Genomic DNA, 23,384 nt, shown 5'->3' with positions numbered 1-23,384 from the left:
AAGCAGGGAGTACAGGCAAAGTACTTCACAGTGCTGGACATCAGCAATGGCTTTTAGTCCAACCCGCTAGACAATTTTCCACCGACAGTATGTGGACGACTTACTCCTACAGACGGACACAAAGGAAGAGCATGTAAAGCTTCTTTCGGAATTACTAGGTCTTTTGCAATCCATTGGATGCAAGGTCAACTTCAATAACCCCAGGTCTTAAAAAAAAGTTTCTTTACTTAGACACCATTATCACCCAAGGGAAGAGAGAGATCGAACAGAAGCGAATTGAGTAAAGAGTTAAATTGCCCCTGCCCCACAATATCACTGCACTCCGGTCATTCTTAGGATTAGTTGGATATTGTAGGAACCATATAGATGGTTTTGCCACAAAAGCAGCCCCACTCTCAGAGCGCCTTAAAAAGAACGCCCCATGGGAATGGCTTCCTCAGCACACAGACACCATCGATGAATTAAAACGCGCCCAAGGCACAGCCCCCGCTTTGCAAGTTCCAGACCCACACTCTCCCTATGTCATAGAAGTAGCGACCACCGACCGAACCCTATCAGTAGTACTCCTACAGGAAAGACATGACCGCTTAGGACCCGTAGCCTATGCCTCACGAATTTTGGATCCCGTGGAGTAAGGATTAACAGCCTACGAACAGCACTTGCTTGCAGTCTTTTGTGCAGTACGGCATTTTGCATACATCACAGGCCTTAACCCAGTAATGATTTTAACCGAGCACACCTCATCGCAGCTATTGTTAGATGGTAGGTTAAAGGACGGTTCAGTCAGCCAGATCAGAGCAGCTCACTGGACACTGTTGTTACAAGAAAGGGAAATTACAGTCAAACGTACAAAGACCCACACATTTCTAGCAGATAACCTTCAGTATGCAGGGACCCCAGATGAGTGCTAGATCATAGCAGCCCAACACCACACAGGACCCTTTATTCCGAAGACACTGCACACACGTGCAGGCAGTAAAATGCAGAATCCACACACCATAGACAACGCTTTAAATATTTAAGAAGAAGGTTCCTCCACCATTGAAAATGGAAAGAGAATAACTGGTTGTGGAATTTATATAGAAGACGCACAGGGACGCGCATTAGAAGAAATATCTTTAAAATTGCCCAGCCACCTAGGGTCACAAGCAGCAGAACTAGCAGCCATAGAATATGAAGTGCAACACCCAGATTCTTTCCCGACCACCGCAGACATACATTTGGACAGTTTATATGTATGCAATAGCTTCTCAGAATTCCTACCCCTGTGGGAATCTTGAGGATTCATATCTTCTGATGGTAAACTCTTACCCTCAGCCCCATTGTTGAAGCATATTCTTAGGACAGCTAAAGACCGCACGTACGGTATTATTAAAGTGAGAAGCCATCATCGTTCCCCCCCCCCACCCGGTAATGTAAAGGCAGACGCCTTAGCTAAGTCAGGATCACGCCATGGTCACTTTTGGCAACCCCCCGAAAGTGAACCGATACACTCAGTCCAGGTTTCTCAGACCAATATCGAGGATCTATCCCAGGTCCAAACGGCAAACCAAACTCTCAAACGAGTTTTAGATGGTAACTTCCCAGCCCCCTACGACAAATGCAAGGACTCACTGACGGTACAGGACGGTATAGTTTTGAAAAATGGAATTTTTGTGGTCCCCACAGAAACCAGATAATTTACCAGTTTCATGACGGACACAAACCTCAGGGGATAGACAATACCATTGCCCATTTAAAATCCTTGTGTTGGTGGCCCGATTTAAAAGCAGACGTCACGCATTATGTTGAGAATTGTTTAATCTGTGCATAGAACAATCCTGAAAGGTACTCCAAGAAAGGACAATTCAGACACACCCGACCTGTTAATGGTCCTTGGACAAATTTGCAACTCGACTATATTGGCCCCCTCCCCCCTTGCAGAAATGGTTTCAAATACGTATTAGTGGTAATCGACACCTTTACAAAATGGATGGAAGCATTTCCCTCACGGACAAACACTGCAAAGGCCACAGCTAAGATTTTGACCCAACAGATATTTACATGCTGGGGACTCCCCCGCAGCATTGAGTCAGACTAAGGTTCCCATTTCATCGGCAGTGTAAGGCAAAATGTCCTGCCGATTTTCAGAATCAAACAAAAGTTCCACATAGAATATCACCCCCAATCCAGCGGCATTGTTGAACAAATGAATCGCACTTTGAAAGTGACCATTAGAAAACTAGTGCAACAGAATAATATCACATGGGACACAGTTCTCCCATTCGCTCTTATGATTGTTCGGAACACAGTATCCAGTTCCACAGGTTTCACCCCCCACACTCTCATGACCGGACGGCCCATGAAAGGAATTGAATATTTGGCAAGCCTCACAGTCACCGCCCTCAACCATGAGAAAGCAGTCCAGCAAGTCACAGACAATATTAAAGCAGCCCAGCTCACTGCAGCTGTCCGACTAGGCGCTAGGAAAAAAGCACAGTAAGGCCTGCTTTGATAAAACAGTCCACCCCGTAGAGTATACAGTCGGTCAGCAAGTAATGGTTTCCCTTTACAATCTCAGTTCTTTCCTCTCCCCCAAATTTTCAGGACCATACTCCATTTCAGACAAAGTAAGCCCCTCTGTGTACAAGATAACGTACCCCAATGGTATAACTGGTTGGTTCCACATCAACTAGCTCAAAGTCTATGGAACCCAATGTAGCCACTCCCACCACATCTCCCTAGAAATAGCAGACGATTCCGCCCCGCCCATCGACAACCTAATCCAACCCTCCCGCAGCCCTGACAGCACGTCCACGCCCACGGGCCCGACCTTGTCTCTGACCACAGGTACGACCTTCCACCTTGAGCTTGACTCCGACGACAGCACCTGCCTCTCCAAATTGACCACGATCACTGACCACTTGTACAACCTCCCTGGCCCAGTCACTCCAGCCCCCGGTACTACAACCAAGACATGTTTGGCCCCCTATACCCCTTCCACAGCCACAGTCAAAACCACCGCCACTGCCCGACAACAGTAACTTGCCCTTCACTGCCATCGCCCTACCGCCTCATGACAAACAAACCCCTTTTTGGCATCGCGACAACTCTTGTAGACTAGTTAGACATAACAATTCAGATTCCACAACGGCCCACATGGCACAAAAACGGCAGACACGGGTCTGGCAACCGGGAGATGGTGATGATTCAGATTCTGACTCTGGTTTTGGTAATCCTTTTACATCGCTTTTTGATACAGAACCCTGAGGTGTCCAGATGATGAGAAAAAGGAGCCGCATAAGAATTACGATGTCCTACTTCCTAATGGAGCCTGCCCATTCTTTTTATTTTTCTTCTTTCTTTCTTCTTGTTACATGGTTTTAATTAATGTCAACCTGACATTCAATTTTTTGATACAGTCATAGTTACTCTTCCAACGCCATTTACTGACCAATGGCCGTTAAAGGATCATTTGTTGGATCTCACATGTGTTACAAATTTTTCCCGCTCGTTACGGTCCCCCAGGTAGTGGAGTAACGGCACTAATCCCCGCCCTCCCTGAGGACCCCAAATGCACCCGGCAGTTAAACTCGGGGGGTGGAGCAACGGTACCACCCTACCTGGGGAGTCCACACATTCTTGCCCTGCTGTGGCCCACACGCACCTCAAGTTCCCGTCACTTCGAGTACTCTGGAATAGTTCTTTACACTGTGCGCTGTCTATGGCAGGTCTTAGTTTTCCCTTCTCTGCTCTTCATGGTGGTTTAAAGAATGCCCTTTGCCACAGTCTGCACACTCATCCCTTTACCTTCTGTGACCCTCTGGTTGTTCCCCACATGCTATTTACACGTTTACACGTTTGACACACTTGGTTGCCACATACGCTGCTACACGCGAACTACCTCTGGACGCTGGGCGACGAAACTCTATAAAACTGGCTGCCTCAGCCATCACTGGTTGCAGTAAAGGAAAGACTGGACGCAGAAATTGTCTGCCCACTCCCCGCATCAACCACCAGCTGCGAGAATCTCTGCACTTACAAAGAAATTTTTTTTGGCAATGTCTTGTCTCTCAAAATGTTATTTCAAAAAAAATGAGGGAGTAACACATGGTGACAATTCTAATAGGTGCTTGAAGTTGAGAGAAAGACAAATAAATAAGATAGTAACCGAAGATAATAACAGATATTATGCTTGCACCCTCAGGAATATACGGAAAACGGAAGACAGAAGACAAGATGAAGAGAGGACTGATGACCTACATTGTGATCATCGCTGGACTCCTGCAACTGCGTGCGTTACAAGCCTCTATACCACACACCACACAAGCCCCGAACACCACCACACAACATGACACCCCTAGCCCGGACACCACACCACACATAGAGATAGACGCTGAAACCCCCCTTTGGTGCAAAAACATTGCCAATTGGAACCCCCTCTCATACACAGTAGAGGCCGTTCTGGTAATTGCAATAATCTGCAGTGTCATTGAGACACTTAGACTCCTCAAATGGTGAAAAAGAGCCTCCCGCTCCCTGATATATACACTCCCGGCCCCCTTCTTTGGAATTCACCCAACTCAACAAACACTGTAATCGCTGATAACAATAAAGACCGTATACCTCTGTAATTTTGATAGATTAAGTAGAAATGTGATGCTGCTGTTTTGAAATTTTGTATTGCTCACAAGTTCTTTTTGGTATTTGCCAGCAGCATGAGAGTAGCTTAGATAGTGATAGTTAGATGTCAACCTTGTGCGATTAAGTTAAATGTGTAATAGTGAAATGTTTATCGTGACCCCATTAGAAATTATGAATGTATGATGCGTTAATAAAAAATGTTAGGTAAATGCTCAAAAACAGAGTAGTGTAGAACCTGTCCTTGACCAAGGGTAACCGGCACACCAAGGATGATAAGGGATCAACCGTGTGATCCACCACGCTTCGCGTTCAGGATCAAGAGGACGGGATGTAGCCATCTCAGATGGCCATCTGCAAAGGACCTTGGGAATTATGACCAACTCAGGACTCAGACAGACTCAGAGCTTGTTTGAGTATTTGCAACCCAGATAGCTAGACGCAATCGAAACCCCCGCTCGTTTGCATTCTAATGGCCCATTTCCCCAGAACAAAAGAACTGTGCTCAGGTAACCGATACAGATACAGACTAAGCGGCGCCACTCCCTTTACTCAGGGAGCCCAAACAGCCAAGGTTAATGGCCGCTAAGGACACGCCCAGCCATCAAGGCACCTGCTCCTTTATTGGCCAAAATCGAAGGCAGTGATTGAAGCCTGTCGAATTATAGGGTCCATGTTAAGGACCGCCCCAAAGAGCGCAAAATCCCAGAGGGATAAGAAGAGACACAGCCATGTGCTCGGTCTCTCTTGGATCCGGCCTATGCCAACCCAAGTGCAGCATAATGACCAGACCAGCTCATTAGAATGTTGATGGTGGGGTAACGACTTTGATATGCTCTTGAATGCAATGAGAATTTCTGTTAGGGAAGGAAATCTGACATCCTTATCTGGTCTGGCCTACCTTTGGTGTCAGAACCAGCATAGTGTGGTTGACTCTTAACTGCCTCTGAAATGGCCCTGCAAAGCATTCACTTCAGGGGCAATTTGGGATGGGCAACAAATGCTGGCCTTGCTAGCGACATCCACATCCCATGAAAGAATAAAGAAACATGGTTGTACTGTCTCTTATTGACAATCATCATTAGAAGAGTGAGAGGGGATTTCAAAGAAACTTTTAAAATTCTAACAGGATAGATTCAGAAAGAATGTTCCCGATGGTGGGGGAGTCCAGAACTAGGGGTCATAGTTTGAGGATTAGGGGTAAACCTTTTAGGACTGATGTGAGGAGAAATGTCTTCACCCAGAGAGTAGTGAATCTGTCGAATTCGCTAATACAGAAAGTAGTTGAGGCCAAAACGTCTTGTGATTTCAAGAAGGAATTAGATGTAGCTTTTGGGATAAAGGGATCAAGGGATGGGGTTGAGAAGGCGGGATCGGGGTATTGAATTTGATGATCAGCCACGATCATAATGAATGACGGAGTAGGCTCGAAGGGCCAAATGGTCTACTCCTGCTTCTATTTTCTAAGTATGTTTCTATGTACTATCTTACATGGCAAAAATGTTTCTTACATGTTTAGGCATGGACTGCTTTTATATCAGAGGAATTGTGAATTGCTTGAGCATTGTCGAAGCAGTAGTGAACAACCCAGTCGCTGACCTTTAGCTGTATAAGACAGTTGGGCCTAGGAGCTCCCATAGCAGTAGCCTTAGGCTGACATGATTGACCTACAATGAGCACAGCAGTCGTCTATTGCACAGGTATGGCTCTGTTTAGTAGAGAGTATTCCTGTTTTATCCCTATTGACTCGAAATTTACTAGAACCTCTTAACACACTCAGCCAAATGCTGCCTTGATGGCAAGGGCAGGCAGTCTCATCTCAGCTCTGGAATTCAACTTGTCTCCACATTTGGACCAAGCCTATAATGATATCTGGAGCTGTGTAAGTATGGCTGAACCCAAATAGGGCATCGATGAACAAGTAATTGTTTATAATGGTAATATTATGCCGTTTAGCTATCAATTCACCAATTGGTGGAAATAATTTTTCCTCAGTTAACTTAGTAAAACCCTTTACAATTTTGAACACCTCAAACTTTTCTGTCCTTATGAATAAATGAAGACATATTTAAAGATCTTCATTACTGGTTTCATCATTCAATTCCGTCTCCATTAAAGAAACGGTTTTGACGTTCTTTTAAATTAAGGATTCCAAACTTGACACAATATTGATCTGGATTCTCAATTCGGGAGACTAAGTTCTCCCGCTGGAGTAGAATCGCTCCTGGTCTGCGCTGGCATGTTAATTTATGCATGGCGTTGGAATCCCGGTATCGATTCACCATTTTGACCGGGCAGCCCGAAACTGAGGCCCGGCAGCTGGGCCACCTCTCCCCTCCCCGCCCCCCACCCCCTGCAACGCAAATTCTTCCTCCTTCAACTGACTAATAGATGCATACTCCCCCCACCACCATGGGAATTACGGGTCATCCCCCCACAGCAGGAACACATGAGGGTGACCTGACCTTGCCCCACGTACCCCCCACCAGACCCCAACAGAGCCCCTTCAGGCATGCCATCAGATCCATTGATCCTCCCAGAGCCGAACAGAGACCACCCTGTCAGGTGCAACCCCATCAGGCCTGCAAAAGAGACCCCCAACAATGACCCCCATCATATCCCCAAAAGAGACCCCCCCAATCAGAATCCCAGCAGTGCCCTCCCCCCATCAGATGTCCAAAAGATGATTGTAGTAAGAAGTCTTACAACACCAGGTTAAAGTCCAACAGGTTTGTTTCAAACACGAGCTTTCGGAGCAAGCTAAGTGTTTTGACTTCCTCTTTTTCACAGCAGGAAGAATCTATGATGTGGTGAGGGGCTGTCAATCATAGCAAGAGTGTTTATAAAATTGTGGTTAGCATCAAAGCAGAGTAATGGAGATGCATTCAAGCGTGAAGGGAAAAATCAATGAACAATCCACCATGAAGCTGTCTCTGCAATAATATAACTGGCTAATGCAATGTATTGCTGTGTGAAATTGAATGGAAGATCTACATTTCAAAGGCTGTCAAGCCTCTGACACTTGTAATAGCGGCTGCTTTGAACATTTCTGTCTGAGGCAGCAGACGTTAGGAAAGGGTAAGGGTAAGTGAACATTCAGTGATTTTTCAACCTATTGCCTGAACTGCTGGGAGGTAGGGTGAGCAACATTTGAACTGTGGGGGATACGGGGGGGGGGGGGGGGGGGGGGGGGGGATGCGGCCCTCCAATGGGCTTTGTGTGCACCTACGTCACATACTTACCACTCTGACCCGCCATGGGGTCCACTGCATCAGGGCCATGCTGGAAAATACATAAACCAGTCCATATCAGCATTAATCGTGGCCAAGTGGGCCAGCGCATCACAGGGGCGTGGATAATTGGGCTTCCAGCCCTTAATCACATGAGTTCAAATGAACCATTTGCATCCTCCTGCTGGCACGGGCAATTAGTTCGCTGTCGCCGCCAGTGGGGGTCTGGCACATCAGAATGGCCACCGACCCCGTTTTTAGTCCGACGCTCGATTCGCAGCTAGATCGGGAAGCCCACTACCAGTGGCGGCAGCAGAGAACCCATCCTGTTATAACCTCGGCCTAACCAATGATTCAGGTGAACAATTATTTTGTTACTTTTTACCCTGTGTCTGTTTAGTAAATTTAGAATCCGAGAAGCTATTTTTTCAAAAGTAAACTAAAATGGCTTCATGTTATGTGATGCACAGCTGGGAGAAAGAGGATAACTAACTAACTAACTAATGTTATGTGGTAAATTTCAGGATCTTGTCCACTGGGATGCAGAATTTAATAAGATAACCTTCACTGCCAAAACTGCATGGGTAGGTAGTTTGCAAGTAAAGATGAAGCCCATTGAAAATTAATAAATTGTGATAGTTATCAATCAGAAAAATGCACTTGGATTTTATTTTCTGTTGTAGATCTATTGTGCTGCACGGATTGCACCACTCAAGCAACAATTTAACTCTCACGTTAATATATAATAGTAATGGAATATTTTTGTTTAAAATTGTCTCTGTGATTATACTTTTAAGAAATGCAGAAAACGTTATTTAGGTTTCCTGGAAAACAGGATCCCAGGTGAGAAAGATTGCCAGGAATAGCTATTTAAAAGATATCCTTATCCAACAGATAATACAAAAGTGCTTTGCGATGGAGTACTCCGTATTTTGCGTTCACTGGGGACTGGAAACTGCCAAAACTATCTCACAAATGAGTCATATCACTTTTAGAAAAGGTAAATATTTGTCTGCCCTTTGCAGGGAAACATTTCGATGATGCATGCTGAAACATTTCCAGTGAGCAAGGTAAATTGAGAAGTATAGATCACCATTCTGTTTATTGAAATAGGCTCCCTAGCCTCTTAAATATCACTGGTGAGAGAAGCTGCAAGCCATAATCTGAAGAATCGAAGGGTCAGTCAATCACTGTCAGTATCACCTCCCCTCTGCAAAAGTAACTCAGTAAAGAAAGGAGGTGCTTTCAGGACATCCCAACGTGGCGCCCCGCTAACTGTGTATTTTTTAGAAGTGCAGTAACTGTTGTTGTGCAAACAGATGCAAAAAAAAGATTATATTTAGACAGAGCTTTGCATATCCTCAGACCATCTCAAAGTGCTTTACAACCAAATTGCTCCATGTCCAAATAAGCAAAATGCGGCAGTAATCAGGAATATTTACTGCGTTGAGTGCATTTCTCTGCATATTCTCCACAACTCATATACTTAAGTAGTTCTAATGCTTTTAAATTTTCAACTTCTCTGTGCTGCCTTTGACCATAGGGCAGCTACTTAAATTATGGAATTTTACTGAGGGAAAACATTGTGATTTGTTTTTCTAAAATAAAAAAATGTCCAGTATAAATGATAACGTGCATCTTGTCATTATATATCAAGACTTAAGGAATGGAAATTTCTGTTTAAAATGTTGCCAGTACAACAAGGTAGGAAAATAATCCAACTTAATGGTAAATTGGAATCTGGTAAGAAAACTTACATGCCCATAATAACAGGGATGTACAGTGACTTATTATAAACACGTTAATGATGAAAAATATTTAGAGCAACTATTTACATCAGAGGTGTAACAAGCAGAGCTGTGACTTTATATAGCTTACATTTGATAAAGTTAACACCTGTACTGTTAAAACTACAAACGATACACTTGACGTCAAAGCAATATTTATTCCATGTGTACTTTGGATGTTGCAAAATTCGGCAACTGCAGGTTCCGGCATTACTTTCTCGTTATTGAATTCATTTTTTAAAAGTTTGGCATCATTCACAAGTAGAAAGATAATCATTACATGAATACTTGTATTCCTATATGTTTGACTGTTTCATTCACTCATACCGAGCTTTAAGGGGACACTCTCTCATGTTTGTATCATTCCGAACTTGAATTAAGAAGCTCGCATTGCAAATTTAAATATTTATTTCCTATGCTGGTAACCATTTTGCATGTGAAATTAAATATGGCTCTATATTTACAAAACTAAACATAAGATAAATCAATATTCCACTTTAGCGCAGATATTACCTTTAAAAGATTTTGTGCTTTGAATGGATATAGCCACTGCAATGAGTGAGACAGACAGAGTACCAGGCATACAAGAAAAAAATAATGCTTTTAGTCAGAAGAACTGGCAACCTTTTTATTGTGCTGTTTATTGTACTCTTAGTGATGTCTTAATATGTGACACATCAGGCATGGAATGGAAGTTACATGATTGCCACTGTGTATCTCTTGCTAGCATGTGTGGAGGAAACATACATTTACAAATGTTCACATATTAAAATATTACACAGAAAACCAAACTAGACAAATATTTACAATTCCTTAAGACATTGCTCTTATTTTGTTTCTCTAAAAATAGTCATTGCAAACAAAACTATGTAAGATTCAATAGAAATAGATAGTAGGAGTCTTGTCTAATAGTACCCATTTCTATGAAGACTGATAAAGCTTTTTAACCATCATTATGAGTCCTTACCTCTGATCGTGGAGGGCCAGCTTGAGGATTACACTGTGTCTAGAATTACGAGGCAAGAAACAAGGAAGGTAAACAGATACCTGTACAAATTAGCAGAGCGAACCATGTGGCACGTCAGTTTGGCATCTTTGTGGCATGGAAGGAAGGAGGTTAACAGTGCCCACATCTTGCGATTGTTATTGTAGCAAAAGAGTGACATAAGAGTAAATCTGTATTAAAACATTTGCCGCTAGGTTATGATAAGCATTTTTACAAAAGATGTCAAATGAAAGCAGTGGGAAAGTGCAAACACAGGATGAAGGAGTTCAAGTCATGGAGTGTCTTTAAGACAGAGATAGATAGGTTCTTGATTAATAAGGGGATCAAGGGTTATGGGGAGCAGGCAGGAGAATGGGGATGAGAAACATATCAGCCATGATTGAATGGCGGAGCAGATTCGATGGGCCGAATGGCTTAATTCTGCTCCTATGTCTTATGGTCTAAGATGGGAATGTCAGGAAATAACTAATTACAACTGGAAAGCTGTTATAACAGAAATACAGAGCCATCTGAAAGAATTGTTGGAAGTCTAAAATGCACAGTGGAAAAGTAGCGAGAGATTGAAAATCAGAGATCAAGCAACACACGCTTGATGAATCTCTTAGAAACGCTGCCACATTTTCACAGGGCCTCAAGCAAAGATGTAACAAGAAGTCCTTCAAATGATCAGAATGAGAATAACAATGAAGCTTTGGCTACAATAGGAGTTTGATTTATATAAAGATTAATGGGGCATCTCCAACAGCACGCAATGGCACCTCTTCTTACTGTAGTAACTTTGGAACTTCAACCTAAAACCAGTAAAAGAGACGTGTATTAGAAAAACTTTTCAAATAATTGAGTCAAATCCATTTGAACATTATAAGTCGTAAAGGTTTACAGTTTGTTTTTAAAAACATGTACTGTTGGTTTTACCAGCCAGGATTGCAAGGACAAATGTACTGAAGTAGAAACTGGACAGATGTACATTTCTGTAATATGATTCCAAAGCCAGAAATAATGGATGTGTTCTTTCTGGCAGGATGGGGGATGGGACGGATGTTGATAGGATATTGGGGAGTTGTATCGCGGGGGATCCCTGATGCGGTACAGCCACTGGCCATTTTACTAGCAGCAGTAATGGCAGTGACAATTTCATTCAGGCAATTAAATGCCCAAAAGCTACTCTTTGATGGGGGTCATTGCATGAGGAGGCACCAGTTTGCAGCAGCAAAGGTTGGCCTTGCTTCCCGATGCCACTGCTGGAGGGGTTACCCACTCTGATTGCTGCTGTCTGCTAGTCTGGCCCCAGCAGAGAATGTTTTTAAAAATCCCCTGTGAGTGTCCCTCAGAATAGCGGTGCCCTCTTGCTCTTGCAGCTTCAGCAGTGGCCACCTCTCTCAGTATTACTGAGGAGGCTGCAGAGCTGTTAGCCCATTGATTGGGCCCGCAAAGCAGAGAATCAACCTGCCATACAGAATAGAGGCCGCCACTGGGAAGACTATGGACTCTCTACTGCCCACACAGAATGAGGATCTGCATTTGTCGCAATGACAGGACTTATCCCTGCCAGCAAAACCCTGGCCAATAATTATACATATTTGGGCAATAATGCATAGCTGGGAATAATCACACTGAAGGTGTTAAGCTGGTACGATAAATCTAGGCCGGGATGCTCTGAACCCGCGGCGGATTGGAGAATCCCCAGGCGGACACGAGAAGTGCGCCCCGCCGCCCTGACGCATCTTCCCGATTCTCCCCCGCCGATTCTCAGGCGCCCACGGGATTCCAGCCACGCCAGTTAGGGGCCATTGAAAGCGCCCCCCCACCGGCGTTTCTCCGGGCCCCGACGGGCCGAGTGTCCGCCGAGTTCAGCTGAGTCCTGAAGACGTGGGTTACTCAGGTCCCATACGGTGGGACCTGGAAGGTGTGTCTGCGGGGCAGTCCTGGAGGGGGGGGGGGGTAGGGGAATCCGACCCCGAGGGGGGGCCCTCACGGTGGCCTGGCCCGCGATCGGGGCCTACCGATCGGCCGGCGGGCTGGTTCCGTGGGGGACTATTTTCCTCCGCGCCGGGCTCCTGTAGGGCTCTGCCATATTGCCTGGGGGCCGGCGCGGAGAAGGGGACCCCCGTACATACGCGGAATCATGCCGGCCGTAGTGTGCCTGCGCGGAATCACGCCGGCCGTTCCGCGCATGCGCGAACTCGCGCCGGCCGTTCCGCACCGGCTGGAGTTGCGGGGACCACTCTGACGCCAACCTAGCCCCATAGGAAGGGGAGCATTCCCCATCATCGGGGAGTGTTGACGCCGGAGTGGTTGGAGCAGCTTTTCACATCGGCAAGGGGGCATAGCCCCATTATTTGAGAATCCAGCCCCATAAGTCTAAATTTCAAATAGCATATTTCATTATGTGAACCCCAAAATGAGATAAAATGAGTATACCTTTTATAACAAAAATGCTGAAATTGCTGGGGTAATTTATTTCTGTTGGTATTCTACTATTTTTTGCCGTAAGTTAATATATTGATAGATGTCCACATCAAGGTGCTTGAAGCATTTGTTACAAGGTAAAGTGCAAATTCAAGAATTTACTGTTGAGCAACTTAACCTGTTTAGCCCTCATTGTCTTGCTGTATGGTTCCTTTAGATCCTCTATCTGACAGTAGACCAGTTCAAGGCCAAACATGTTCTTAGGGATATATTGAGTGTCCCTGGGACGCAAGCAGATAATTGAAGCAGGACAATAGGATGCCCTCTCCCACTTTTTTAAAAAACATTATTTCTTTACTCGTGCTCTATGCTACCATTTATAAAACTCAAAATCCTGTTTATTTTGTATAGCTGTTAGGATCAATGGTCTTTTGAGATCATGCTCCCTTATGTTTGAAAATATAATTTTTCAACGTGCAATTGATGGAAATTTTGCAACTTAAACTGAGACAGAACAAACTGCTTAAACATGCAAGGCCACATTCCCAGGTGATGTTGCAATACCAATCACCCTCAAGGGAGTGTGAAGAGAGGGGCATTTCCTGTAATCCAGGCACCCATCATAACTCGTAAATAAGGAAGAGATATTCAAAATGTAAAGTATTGGATATTGAAACAATGGCTGCCGTAGATAGACCAGCCCAAAACCTCTTGGAAACACACAATGGGTGAAGTATTTCAAGGCAAGGCTGCCAAGCCACTGGAGAGCGACTCAGATGGTGTCAAAGACATTTTCAGCAGAGGAAACGGGCTGAAGGTTGCTCTCTCTCCCCATGTCTCTTTTGGAATAAATGTGTTGCTCAGTTTGAGAAGCCAAGTCTACCAAAAGCCTACCAGGAAATCAAGGTCTAATATTATTTGTATCATCTTCTACATCTGACAGCATCCAAGAATCCAGTTAACCCAAACTGGTCATAGCAGTTGAGATCTACACCTCAAGGACAATCAAAGGACAGTTCTCCTCTGTTGCCCTTTTTTTTATTTGATTCTAACTTTCCTTATTTATGATGTGGAGATGCCGGCGTTGGACTGGGGTGAGCACAGTAAGAAGTCTTACAACACCAGGTTAAAGTCCAACAGGTTTGTTTCAAACACGAGCTTTCGGAGCACGGCTCCTTCTTCAGGTGAAATCTGATTTCTTCTTTATGACATGTGTGTGTTGCAGGGGTGAGGGGTGAGGGGTTCGGCGGGGGGTGGGGGGGGGGGGGTGGGGGGGGGGGATGGGTGGACTAACTTCATGAGGGCCGAATGATTGACACCAAACACTATTATTACTTTTCTGCGGTTTAATGGTTCATGAATTTTACTCAAGGAAACCTTGTTTGATTGGCTTCTTGTTGCTCACAGCTTAAATCGGTAAATACATTCTGAGTTGGAAAAGAAACTTAAACCTGTGACCAACTGAGGAGGTTGAATAGAGGGGAGCCACTTCACCCCTTCTCACTCGCTAACAATGGTAGCATATTTGTTTCTTTGTGAGAAAACACAATCTAATCAACTTGAAAGTCATAAAATTGCTCTGTAATTAAGAAAAATTACCATTCATGTCTATTATACTTTAGTAGTAGATGTATTTGCCAGCTAATATAATCGTTAATAGTATGCCTTATTATCACTTATTATCAGGGGCTGATTTAGCTCACTGGGCTAAATCGCTGGCTTTTAAAGCAGACCAAGCAGGCCAGCAGCATGGTTCGATTCCCGTACCAGCCTCCCCGGACAGGCGTCAGAATGTGGCGACTAGGGGCTTTTCACAGTAACTTCATTGAAGTCTACTCGTGACAATAAGCGATTTTCATTTCATTTCATTTCACTTGGATGGGCAATTGAAATCTGTTAATTTACCATGTTCATACTTGTGCAATTCAGTCAAAGAGGATGGGCTTTCAATAAAATATGCATAAGAAGTCTTATCTTGGGTTACTTGATTGTTGCTGCTTTGCCACTGATAAGCTTCTAAAACAAAATTCTTAATTTTTCTGCTGTTTACAGTACTTCAATTTAAAGTTGCTTATTCAGTGTTGTAGGTTGGACGTCATTCTGCTCAGACATAAACATCTTTTGGTAGGCTGGTTCATTAGTATGTCCTAAAATTGCTACCTTTGACCAACCTGGGAAATCTTTCCATATTAAACCTTCCTCACTGTTTCAAATTACAGAATTGCCTTGAAGATTCTCCCAGGGTCACAGATGTTGATCACTTCCAGCTCTATGTCATCGCTACCTCACTCAACACTTTTACTGCTTCTGTGTTGTCACACTACTTCACCAGAATCTAGTCTTGGATGTGCCATAATTTTGTTCAGTTAAACATTGAAAATACCAAAGATGGGCTGCAATTTTCTCTTCTGATGCTGAGTAAACTTGTGTCAGGAGGATGAAATGAGAGGCTACATTTTTATCCTTTCCCTTTGATTTTTGCCACCAGCCATTTTTGCTGGGTTAGGAAGACCACCCGATACATGATTAAAGTCACATTGGGTTCGCTATTGAAATGCATGCTCCAAAGTCAATTTTCCTTGTCGTTACTATTTTAATGGAAACAGATGGATTCCTGAAGACTGTGGGAACCACACTTACTAACATTAAGAGAAGCCTAAACATATTTTGGCCTCTCTGGGGACTGCGATTAGCACTCTTTCCCCTTGGTTTCTGTAGCTATTAGCACCCGGTTTCCCTGGGTTTCTGTGGCTATGACTCATCTTTCATTCTCACTCCACAGTATAATTATTTCCCACTTTCTCTGTCTGTTGGCTTTGACAAAGAGTTATCGGACTCAAAACGTTAGCTCTTTTCTCTCCCTACAGATGCTGCAAGACTTGCTGAGATTTTTCAGCATTTTCTCTTTCGTTTCAGATTCCAGCATCCGCAGTAATTTGCTTTTATTAGGAGAAGCCTGATGTGGCAACTTTTGGCAAGTAAGTTTGAATGCTCTTTAAACTTAGTCTGTGATCATGTAATGGTGTATGATGATTTAAGTATGCTTTCAATGCAGTTATTGATCATAGGGCTCTCTCCTTAAAAGCTAAGAGACCATTCAATTAACCAGCACTAAGGGCATGTAATGGTTCAGATGCATTGAGGTAATTTATCCTTGAATAAAGTCCCCTTCTGCATTCTCCAATATGTAGAATCTGAAATGGATGGATACAAGGGATCCAATGGTTTGATTTTCACATTTATTTAATGTCCTGACATATGTTGTGCCTTTGAAGCACTCTTCAGTATCCACAAGGTAAAGAACTAATGAGCCATATAATAACTCTGGCAAGACTTTGAAATGCTCATAGAAAAAAAAAACAACAATTAGGCATTCAACATTCCTTTTGAAAATTACTACAAGCTCATAAAACATAAAACAAACAAAGCTGTATAAACAACCCCCTATTCACTGAACCAAACAAAGAATGCTAGAAACATTCAGCAGGTCTGCCAGTATCTGAGAGAGAAAACAGAGTTAACATTTTGAGTCTATCATCTGAGTTCACCAGTGAATCTCAGAGCTCAGCCAAGCATTCATAGTGAGGTCATCTGGCAACACAGATGTCTGGGCATCTATTCAACCTGCTTCTGTTGACACCGCTCAGTCCCAAATCCTTTGTGTACCAATCAATGCAATATATACTCTATGCGCTTTCATGAGCATTGTCACAATAATATTTGATTTTCCACATTTTCACACCTTATAATAGTAATACGATCTTGTCATACTGTATAAATATTCATGATGTATAAAAGGTGGTGTATATGAAATTTGCTGTGCTCCATGACAATGATAACACAAGAAGCTTCAAAACCATAAAGGAGAATTGAGATAATAAAAGCATGACATTGGGCAGAACCCAAATTTCTTCCTGTCTGTTAAATAATCTTGATCTATCTCATATAAACAAGCAATTCTTGATCACAGAATGTTGTAGTCCTAACTTTGATCTGCTCCCCTTTCATAAATGGCACATTGTTGGGAGCACATAATCCACCATAACTAACTTAACCTTCAGATACTCATAGGATCACCTTAGGATGCATGATCATCAGCAAACATGAAGAATGGAATTGACTCAAGTTTGTGACATATAAAAGTAAATTTTGTGGCATCATCAATTCTTTGCTGCAAAATAGAGCTCAAAAAGGCATGAAGCAAGAAAGCTGTCCTGTCTGATCCCACTGCAGATGTTAAGTGGTTGAGAAAGGGCATCATGCACACACATTTTCCAGAGTACCGTCATGTAGTTACTGAACAACTGAACATTCTTTTCTGGATATCTCATAATATGATGACAGTTTTCATATTCCAGGTCGGCGATCTATGCTTAATACTTTTGGCAGGTCAAGAAAGACAGATATCATGGCCGGAATTTGTACTTAGGATTCACTTTTCCTGCTGGCAGCGGACCCCCGCCAATGGATTTCGTGGTGGCGTGGGGTGGGTTCAATGGCAAAACCCATTGACAAGTGGCGACATGATTGAAAGACACCGCCAGCGAACGAGGCGCAGATGACAAATACGCGGTTGGAGGACCGGAGAATCCCGCCCCATGTTCCATTCACCCTTTACCTTGCAGCGAATTGACCTTCAACAAATGAGTTGATTGCCCTTCTTTCCCTCACTTTTGTGTTTAGTCGCAATAATTGATGGACTATGCCTTATTTGTTAGTTAAAGAAAGTAGAAGTGGGAGTGCATTGCAATAGTTAAATCTGGAGCTGTGGGAAAGATATGGAAGAGATTCCAAAGTTGTTTCACCAGTGATGTGTCGAAGGGAGATTCTCACTGAATTTGTCTCCAAATCACAAAATTTCTTTTTCTCTTTTCAGTTCTCCAAAACAACTTCCCATTCCTCAGTTGCTCTGAAAACAACCTTTGTTTCTTATTTTCTTTTATTTCTATCTGCCCTTCTAACACCTCTTTCTCTATCCCATCCCTCGCAGCACTTGGTTAATCCTTGCTTCCCTTGTTTTTATAACATCAATAACATTATGTTCTTTGTGTATTACCAGCCTCACCACTTCATTACCTTTCTTTTCTGTCCGCTTCACTTTCTTTGTGCGGCTCCAGGCTGAGCATTACTAGCTGGGAGCTACTCAAGATCTGAGAACATTTTAAAATATTTAATTCATGCAATGTTGTTCATCTTTAAAACAGGTTTTAATGGTGTTTTAAAAAAATTTTGGTTTGATTTGATACCAAGATCCTGAAAATGGAAACCTTTCTTCATTGTAATTTATTTTCTAATTCATAGTTACCTCAAAATCTAAGTAAATCATAGTCATAGGGCAGAATCTTACCAAACAATGGCAAAGTTTCATGATCTCACAGAAAACTGGCACAGATCTCTCCAGTTCCACAGGCCAGTTTTCTCATGGAATTTTGAGCACTTCGGCAAAAATAAATTGAGTGGGTGTCACTTTGGTCGGTCAGGGACTCTTTGAGCCAGAAACTGGCTCCAAAGAGATTAAGGTGGCAACTTTAAAGGGCGCCCAGACCAGGGCTGCAGAGAAACGCTGTCAGCACACATAATGCAGGTCTCGGCGGCTGTCACCCCCTGACATTCATTCCCAGTAACCCCCAAATCACCGGCAATAAACCCCCCGTCCCCCAACATTCACCACTGGCAGTACAACCGTCCTCAAGTGTCCGCGCCCCCCCCCCCCCCCCCCCCGGCACACATACATGCACCAACTAGGACCCGTCTCGTCACTGCTCCCTGGCAAAGTTTGGCACTGCCAGGTTAACAATTCGAATCTGGCAGTGCAGTGCCAACCTGTGCCGGGTACCAGAAGGTGGGATTAGAAAGAGCACTTGGGTGTTGTCGGGCTGGCATGGACAAGATGGGTTGAATGACCTCCTTCTGTGCTGTAAACTTTCTATGATTCTATGATTGTCTGGGCATGTCCCTCTAGCCCTCCTGAGACTATACTTACCATTACACCCCCGATGGATCCCCTTGAATGTCTCACGTCATGCCCAACCTGGTGTAAACTGATGTGACATGACGTCGCCGAGGTTTGAAGATCTCGTGAGGGGAGGATCAATTGGCAGGTGGGCTGCGAAAAATATTAAAATGAATGGAAATTTATGCAAATGTGGTTCATGCCCTTTGTGGGCCTGAATCTCTTGATACTGCCGGTGAGTGGTGGGGAGAATTGGGAAAAGCGATCCCTCCAGCAAGAATTGCGTTTCTCAAGACTTGCAAGATTTTCTGCCCTCGCTGCCGATCCCGTGGATGGCGAGAGCGGCCCCAAGATTCCACTGAGGAGGCCTATCGGCCCATCAATTCCAAGCCAGCATTTGGGAGAGCAATGCTATTTCCCTCAGTCTATCACTGTGGCCATGCACGCTTATTTTCTTCAAGTACCTATTCAATTTCCTTTTGAAACCTTTCATCATTTCTGCTTCCACCAATCTTTTGGACAATGAGTTGCAGGTCACTACCACTTACTGCATAAAAGGTTGTTCCTCACATTCCATGACCCCCCCCCCCCCCCCCCCCCATCCCCCCACCCCCACCCTATCTTTTTCCCAAAAGCTTAAAATTGTGTCCCCTACTCATCTTACCATCAACTTCTGGGAGCAGTTTTTCCTTGTCTACCTAATCCCAACCTTTCATAACCCTCTCTCGAATCTCCCACCATCTCCTTTGCTCCAAGGGGAACAACGCCAGCTTCTTCAACCCAACGGTGTCAGTAAAATCTTTAAACCCTGGCACTATTTTGATAAATCTCTTCTGCATCCTCCCAAGGACCCTCACATCCTTTCTAAAGCGAGGTGGCAGTGGGGGGTTTTGAGAAACATAACGTGGGGTTTTGTGTTGTCACATTACAAATGATAATCAATCATTCTGTGAGAAATTCCTGTGGAGATAACAGCATTAAGACCACCTCTTCCACACTGGTGTTGTAGTTATTTCTGCTTCATGCAAGAATTTTTGACTGTGGGCAAAAAGGGGAGACTCCGAGTGCAGCTCTCCCTAACCATCTTATGTCCTCATTCCATCCTCCCGACCCAAAGAATTTTGTGGTCAGTATGTTTATTGTAAGCATTAAACATGAACTGATTACATTACAATGTGTGTCAATATTGTGCCTAATTGGACCAAATGTCATAATCATAAAACAGCAACAATTAGATTCTAATTCACCTCAGGCATTCTGTTCATTTACAATTTGCTGTGAATTTATGGACAAACCCTACTTTACAGTCTCAACTAAACTAGAACTCATAATGGCCCTACTTAACCATATTCCTACAATAAATATGTTTTGTGACCTGAAGTGCAAGTCCATTTATGCAGCTCCTCAGGAAAGGCCATCAAGACACAAATGTTTCTTTTATTTTAAATAATACCTTGTCTGTTTCACAGGATAACGATTACATTATTATGAAGCAGTACATCTTCCAATTTAACTGTGAGCAATTTGCAATTAATGGAATTGGTCTGACTTTCCCATAGATTTCTAGAAACAAATGGACATGTCAAGCATGTAGCTGGTATATAACTGAAGTAGTAACTCTCTTCAGTTGCTCAGTTCAGTGGTACTGCCATCACTAGCTTTCCATTTGTTGCCAGAACTTCTACAGCAATGGCTGCTCTTCCTGCCCTCACGGTGTTACCTCGGTAGTTCCCCACAGGCCTATTATTTGTGCCCACCTCTTCCTTATCTATATCTGCAACATTATTCAAAGACATGGCACCAGCTGCCATGTGCACAGTGATGATCCCCGGCTTAACCTCGCCACCACTTCTCTGTTACCCATGTAGCTTGTGTGGAGAATAAACACCGACGTGGGCCAGTTGGCTGTATCTGTGCTGTACATCATTAATTCACTAGAAAACCATTTTCTTCCAATTGTTGATGCCTGTCTCCTCCCCCCACCCCCCGAAAGCTTTCCCTTTCTGCCGTTACAACTCTGTCTAGTCAGTGCCTTTGTCAGACTGTCCAACATTCAGTCTTAAATGAATTGTAATTTTCTCTGGTTAATCATTGGGAAGGTCAAGACCATCAATTTCAGCCCCTGCCACAAATTCCATGTCTTGTCACTGTCTCAGCTTGAACCAGATTCTTCACATTCTTCATATTCTCCGCATTCACTTTGAGCCCAAGATGGAGTTCTTATAGATAGAATTTACAGTGCAGAAGAAGTCCATTCGGCCCATCGAGTCGTCACCGGCTCTTGGAAAGAGCACCCTACCCAAGGTCAACACCTCCACCCTATCCCCATAACCCAGTAACCCCACCCAACACTAAGGGCAATTTTGGACAGAAAGGGCAATTTATCATGGCCAATCCATCTAACCTGCACATCTTTGGACTGTGGGAGGAAACTGGAGCAGCCGGAGGAAACCCACACGGGGAGGATGTGCAGACTCTGCACAGAAAATGACCCAAGCCGGAATCGAACCTGGGACCCTGAAGCTGTGAAGCAATTGTGCTATCCACAATGCTACCATGCTGCCCCATCTGATCCCATATTCCCTCCATCACAAAAATAGTTTACTTCTACCTCCATAACATTGCCCTCTTTCACCACAGCCTCAGTTTTCCTTCTGCCACAATTATATTCCATGCCTTTGTCGCCATCAATTTAGCAATCGGTATTGCAACACTCACCTGGCTGAGCCATATTGGCTCACCATTCATTCCCCCAATGTCTCCAATTGAACTTTCTCCAGGTTTATAACCACCACAAGACTCAGTATTTCTGATTCTACAGTCCTGTGAATTCCAGACCTTTCATCTCTGCTATTGGCAGCTATGCCTTCAGCCATCTAGATCCTATTCCGGGGCGGCACGATGGCACAGTGGTTAGTGCTGTTGTCTTCTCGTGCCAGGGACCGAGGTTCGATTTCGACCGTGGGTGACTGTGTGGAGTTTGTATATTCCCCCCATGTCTGCGTGGGATTTCTTTGGGTGCTCCAGTTTCCTCCCCAGTCCAAAGATGTGCAGGTTAGGTGGATTGACCTTACAGGGGCAGCAGGGTAGCATGGTGGTTAGCATACATGCTTCACAGCTCCAGGGTCATAGATCATAGATCATAGATCATAGAACAGTACAGCACAGAACAGGCCCTTCGGCCCTCGATGTTGTGCCGAGCAATGATCACCCTACTTAAACCCACATACCCGTAACCCAACAATCCCCCCATTAACCTTACACTACGGGCAATTTAGCATGGCCAATCCACCTAACCCAGGTTCGATTCCCGGCTGGGTCACTGTCTGTGTGGAGTCTGCACGTCCTCCCCCTGTGTGTGTGGGTTTCCTCCGGGTGCTCCGGTTTCCTCCCACAGTCCAAAGATGTGCGGGTTAGGTGGATTGACCTTACAGGAACAGGTTGCAGTGGAGAGGGCCTACGTATAGTGTTTCTTTTGGACTGTTGATGCAGACTCAATGGGCTGAATGACCCCCTTCTGCACATCTTCAACATTTTGTTCTGTAAACTTCTCTGTATCCTCACCTCCCTTTGGTCCTTCAAAACTGACCTTAGAAACAATCACTTTGTCCAAGCTTTTGATCATTCCACCTAACATATCTACCTTATTAACTTGGTTTCCATTGTTTCATGATTAGACTTTTGTGAAGACTTTAGAACATTTTCTACATTAAGGGTGCTGTATAAATACAGTAAGAAGTCTTACAACACCAGGTTAAAGTCCAACAGGTTTGTTTCAAACACGAGCTTTCGGAGCACGGCTCCTTCTTCAGTCACCTGAAGAAGGAGCCGTGCTCCGAAAGCTCGTGTTTGAAACAAACCTGTTGGACTTTAACCTGGTGTTGTAAGACTTCTTACTGTGCTCACCCCAGTCCAACGCCGGCATCTCCACATCATGTATAAATACAGGTCATTGCTATTTTTATTTTATGTCATTATTAAAAAAGTTGTAGTTGAAGAAGTTCTCAATATTGTAATGATTCCTTTATTTAGAAATGTATTGGGAACGAGTTATGGCACATACTCTCTCAAGACATTTCAGAAATATCAAAGGCAGACATTACTCTATTGGTGATGGCAAATCCAAAAGTTTTTTGTGAACAAAATAATTGGAACTGCTTAAATTTGGAGAAAAATACAAGTAGATTTATACAAGCTTATTGAACCATAAGCCAACATCTGTCAGAGATGCTAAACTTCAGTCCATTGATCCACTCATAAACTTAGCTGGAAGAATGCAGGAATGGTGTCTCCCAAATTGCTTGCTTCATATCAAGGTTTGGGTGAACGATGCTGATTGTCAGTTAAACTGAGTATTATGTTCCTGTCAACACCTCCAA

At 43.8% G+C, this 23,384-nt stretch overlaps 1 protein-coding gene across 1 annotated transcript in view; it reads right to left on the bottom strand.

The window, feature by feature from the left end:
- Positions 1-10,251: 10,251 nt before the first annotated feature.
- LOC119978691 (leiomodin-1-like) overlaps positions 10,252-23,384 on the bottom strand; it is a 43,103-nt gene continuing 29,970 nt past the window's right edge. The window contains exon 3 of the mRNA XM_038820489.1: positions 10,252-11,434. Within this exon, the coding sequence (XP_038676417.1) occupies positions 11,408-11,434 (27 nt within the window). The 3' untranslated portion in view covers positions 10,252-11,407. The remainder of the gene's footprint in view (positions 11,435-23,384) is intronic.

This window comes from Scyliorhinus canicula, chromosome 15 (genome assembly GCF_902713615.1).
Source record: "Scyliorhinus canicula chromosome 15, sScyCan1.1, whole genome shotgun sequence".
Lineage (NCBI taxonomy): Eukaryota > Metazoa > Chordata > Chondrichthyes > Carcharhiniformes > Scyliorhinidae > Scyliorhinus > Scyliorhinus canicula.
This window is presented reverse-complemented; position numbering and strand designations above follow the sequence as displayed.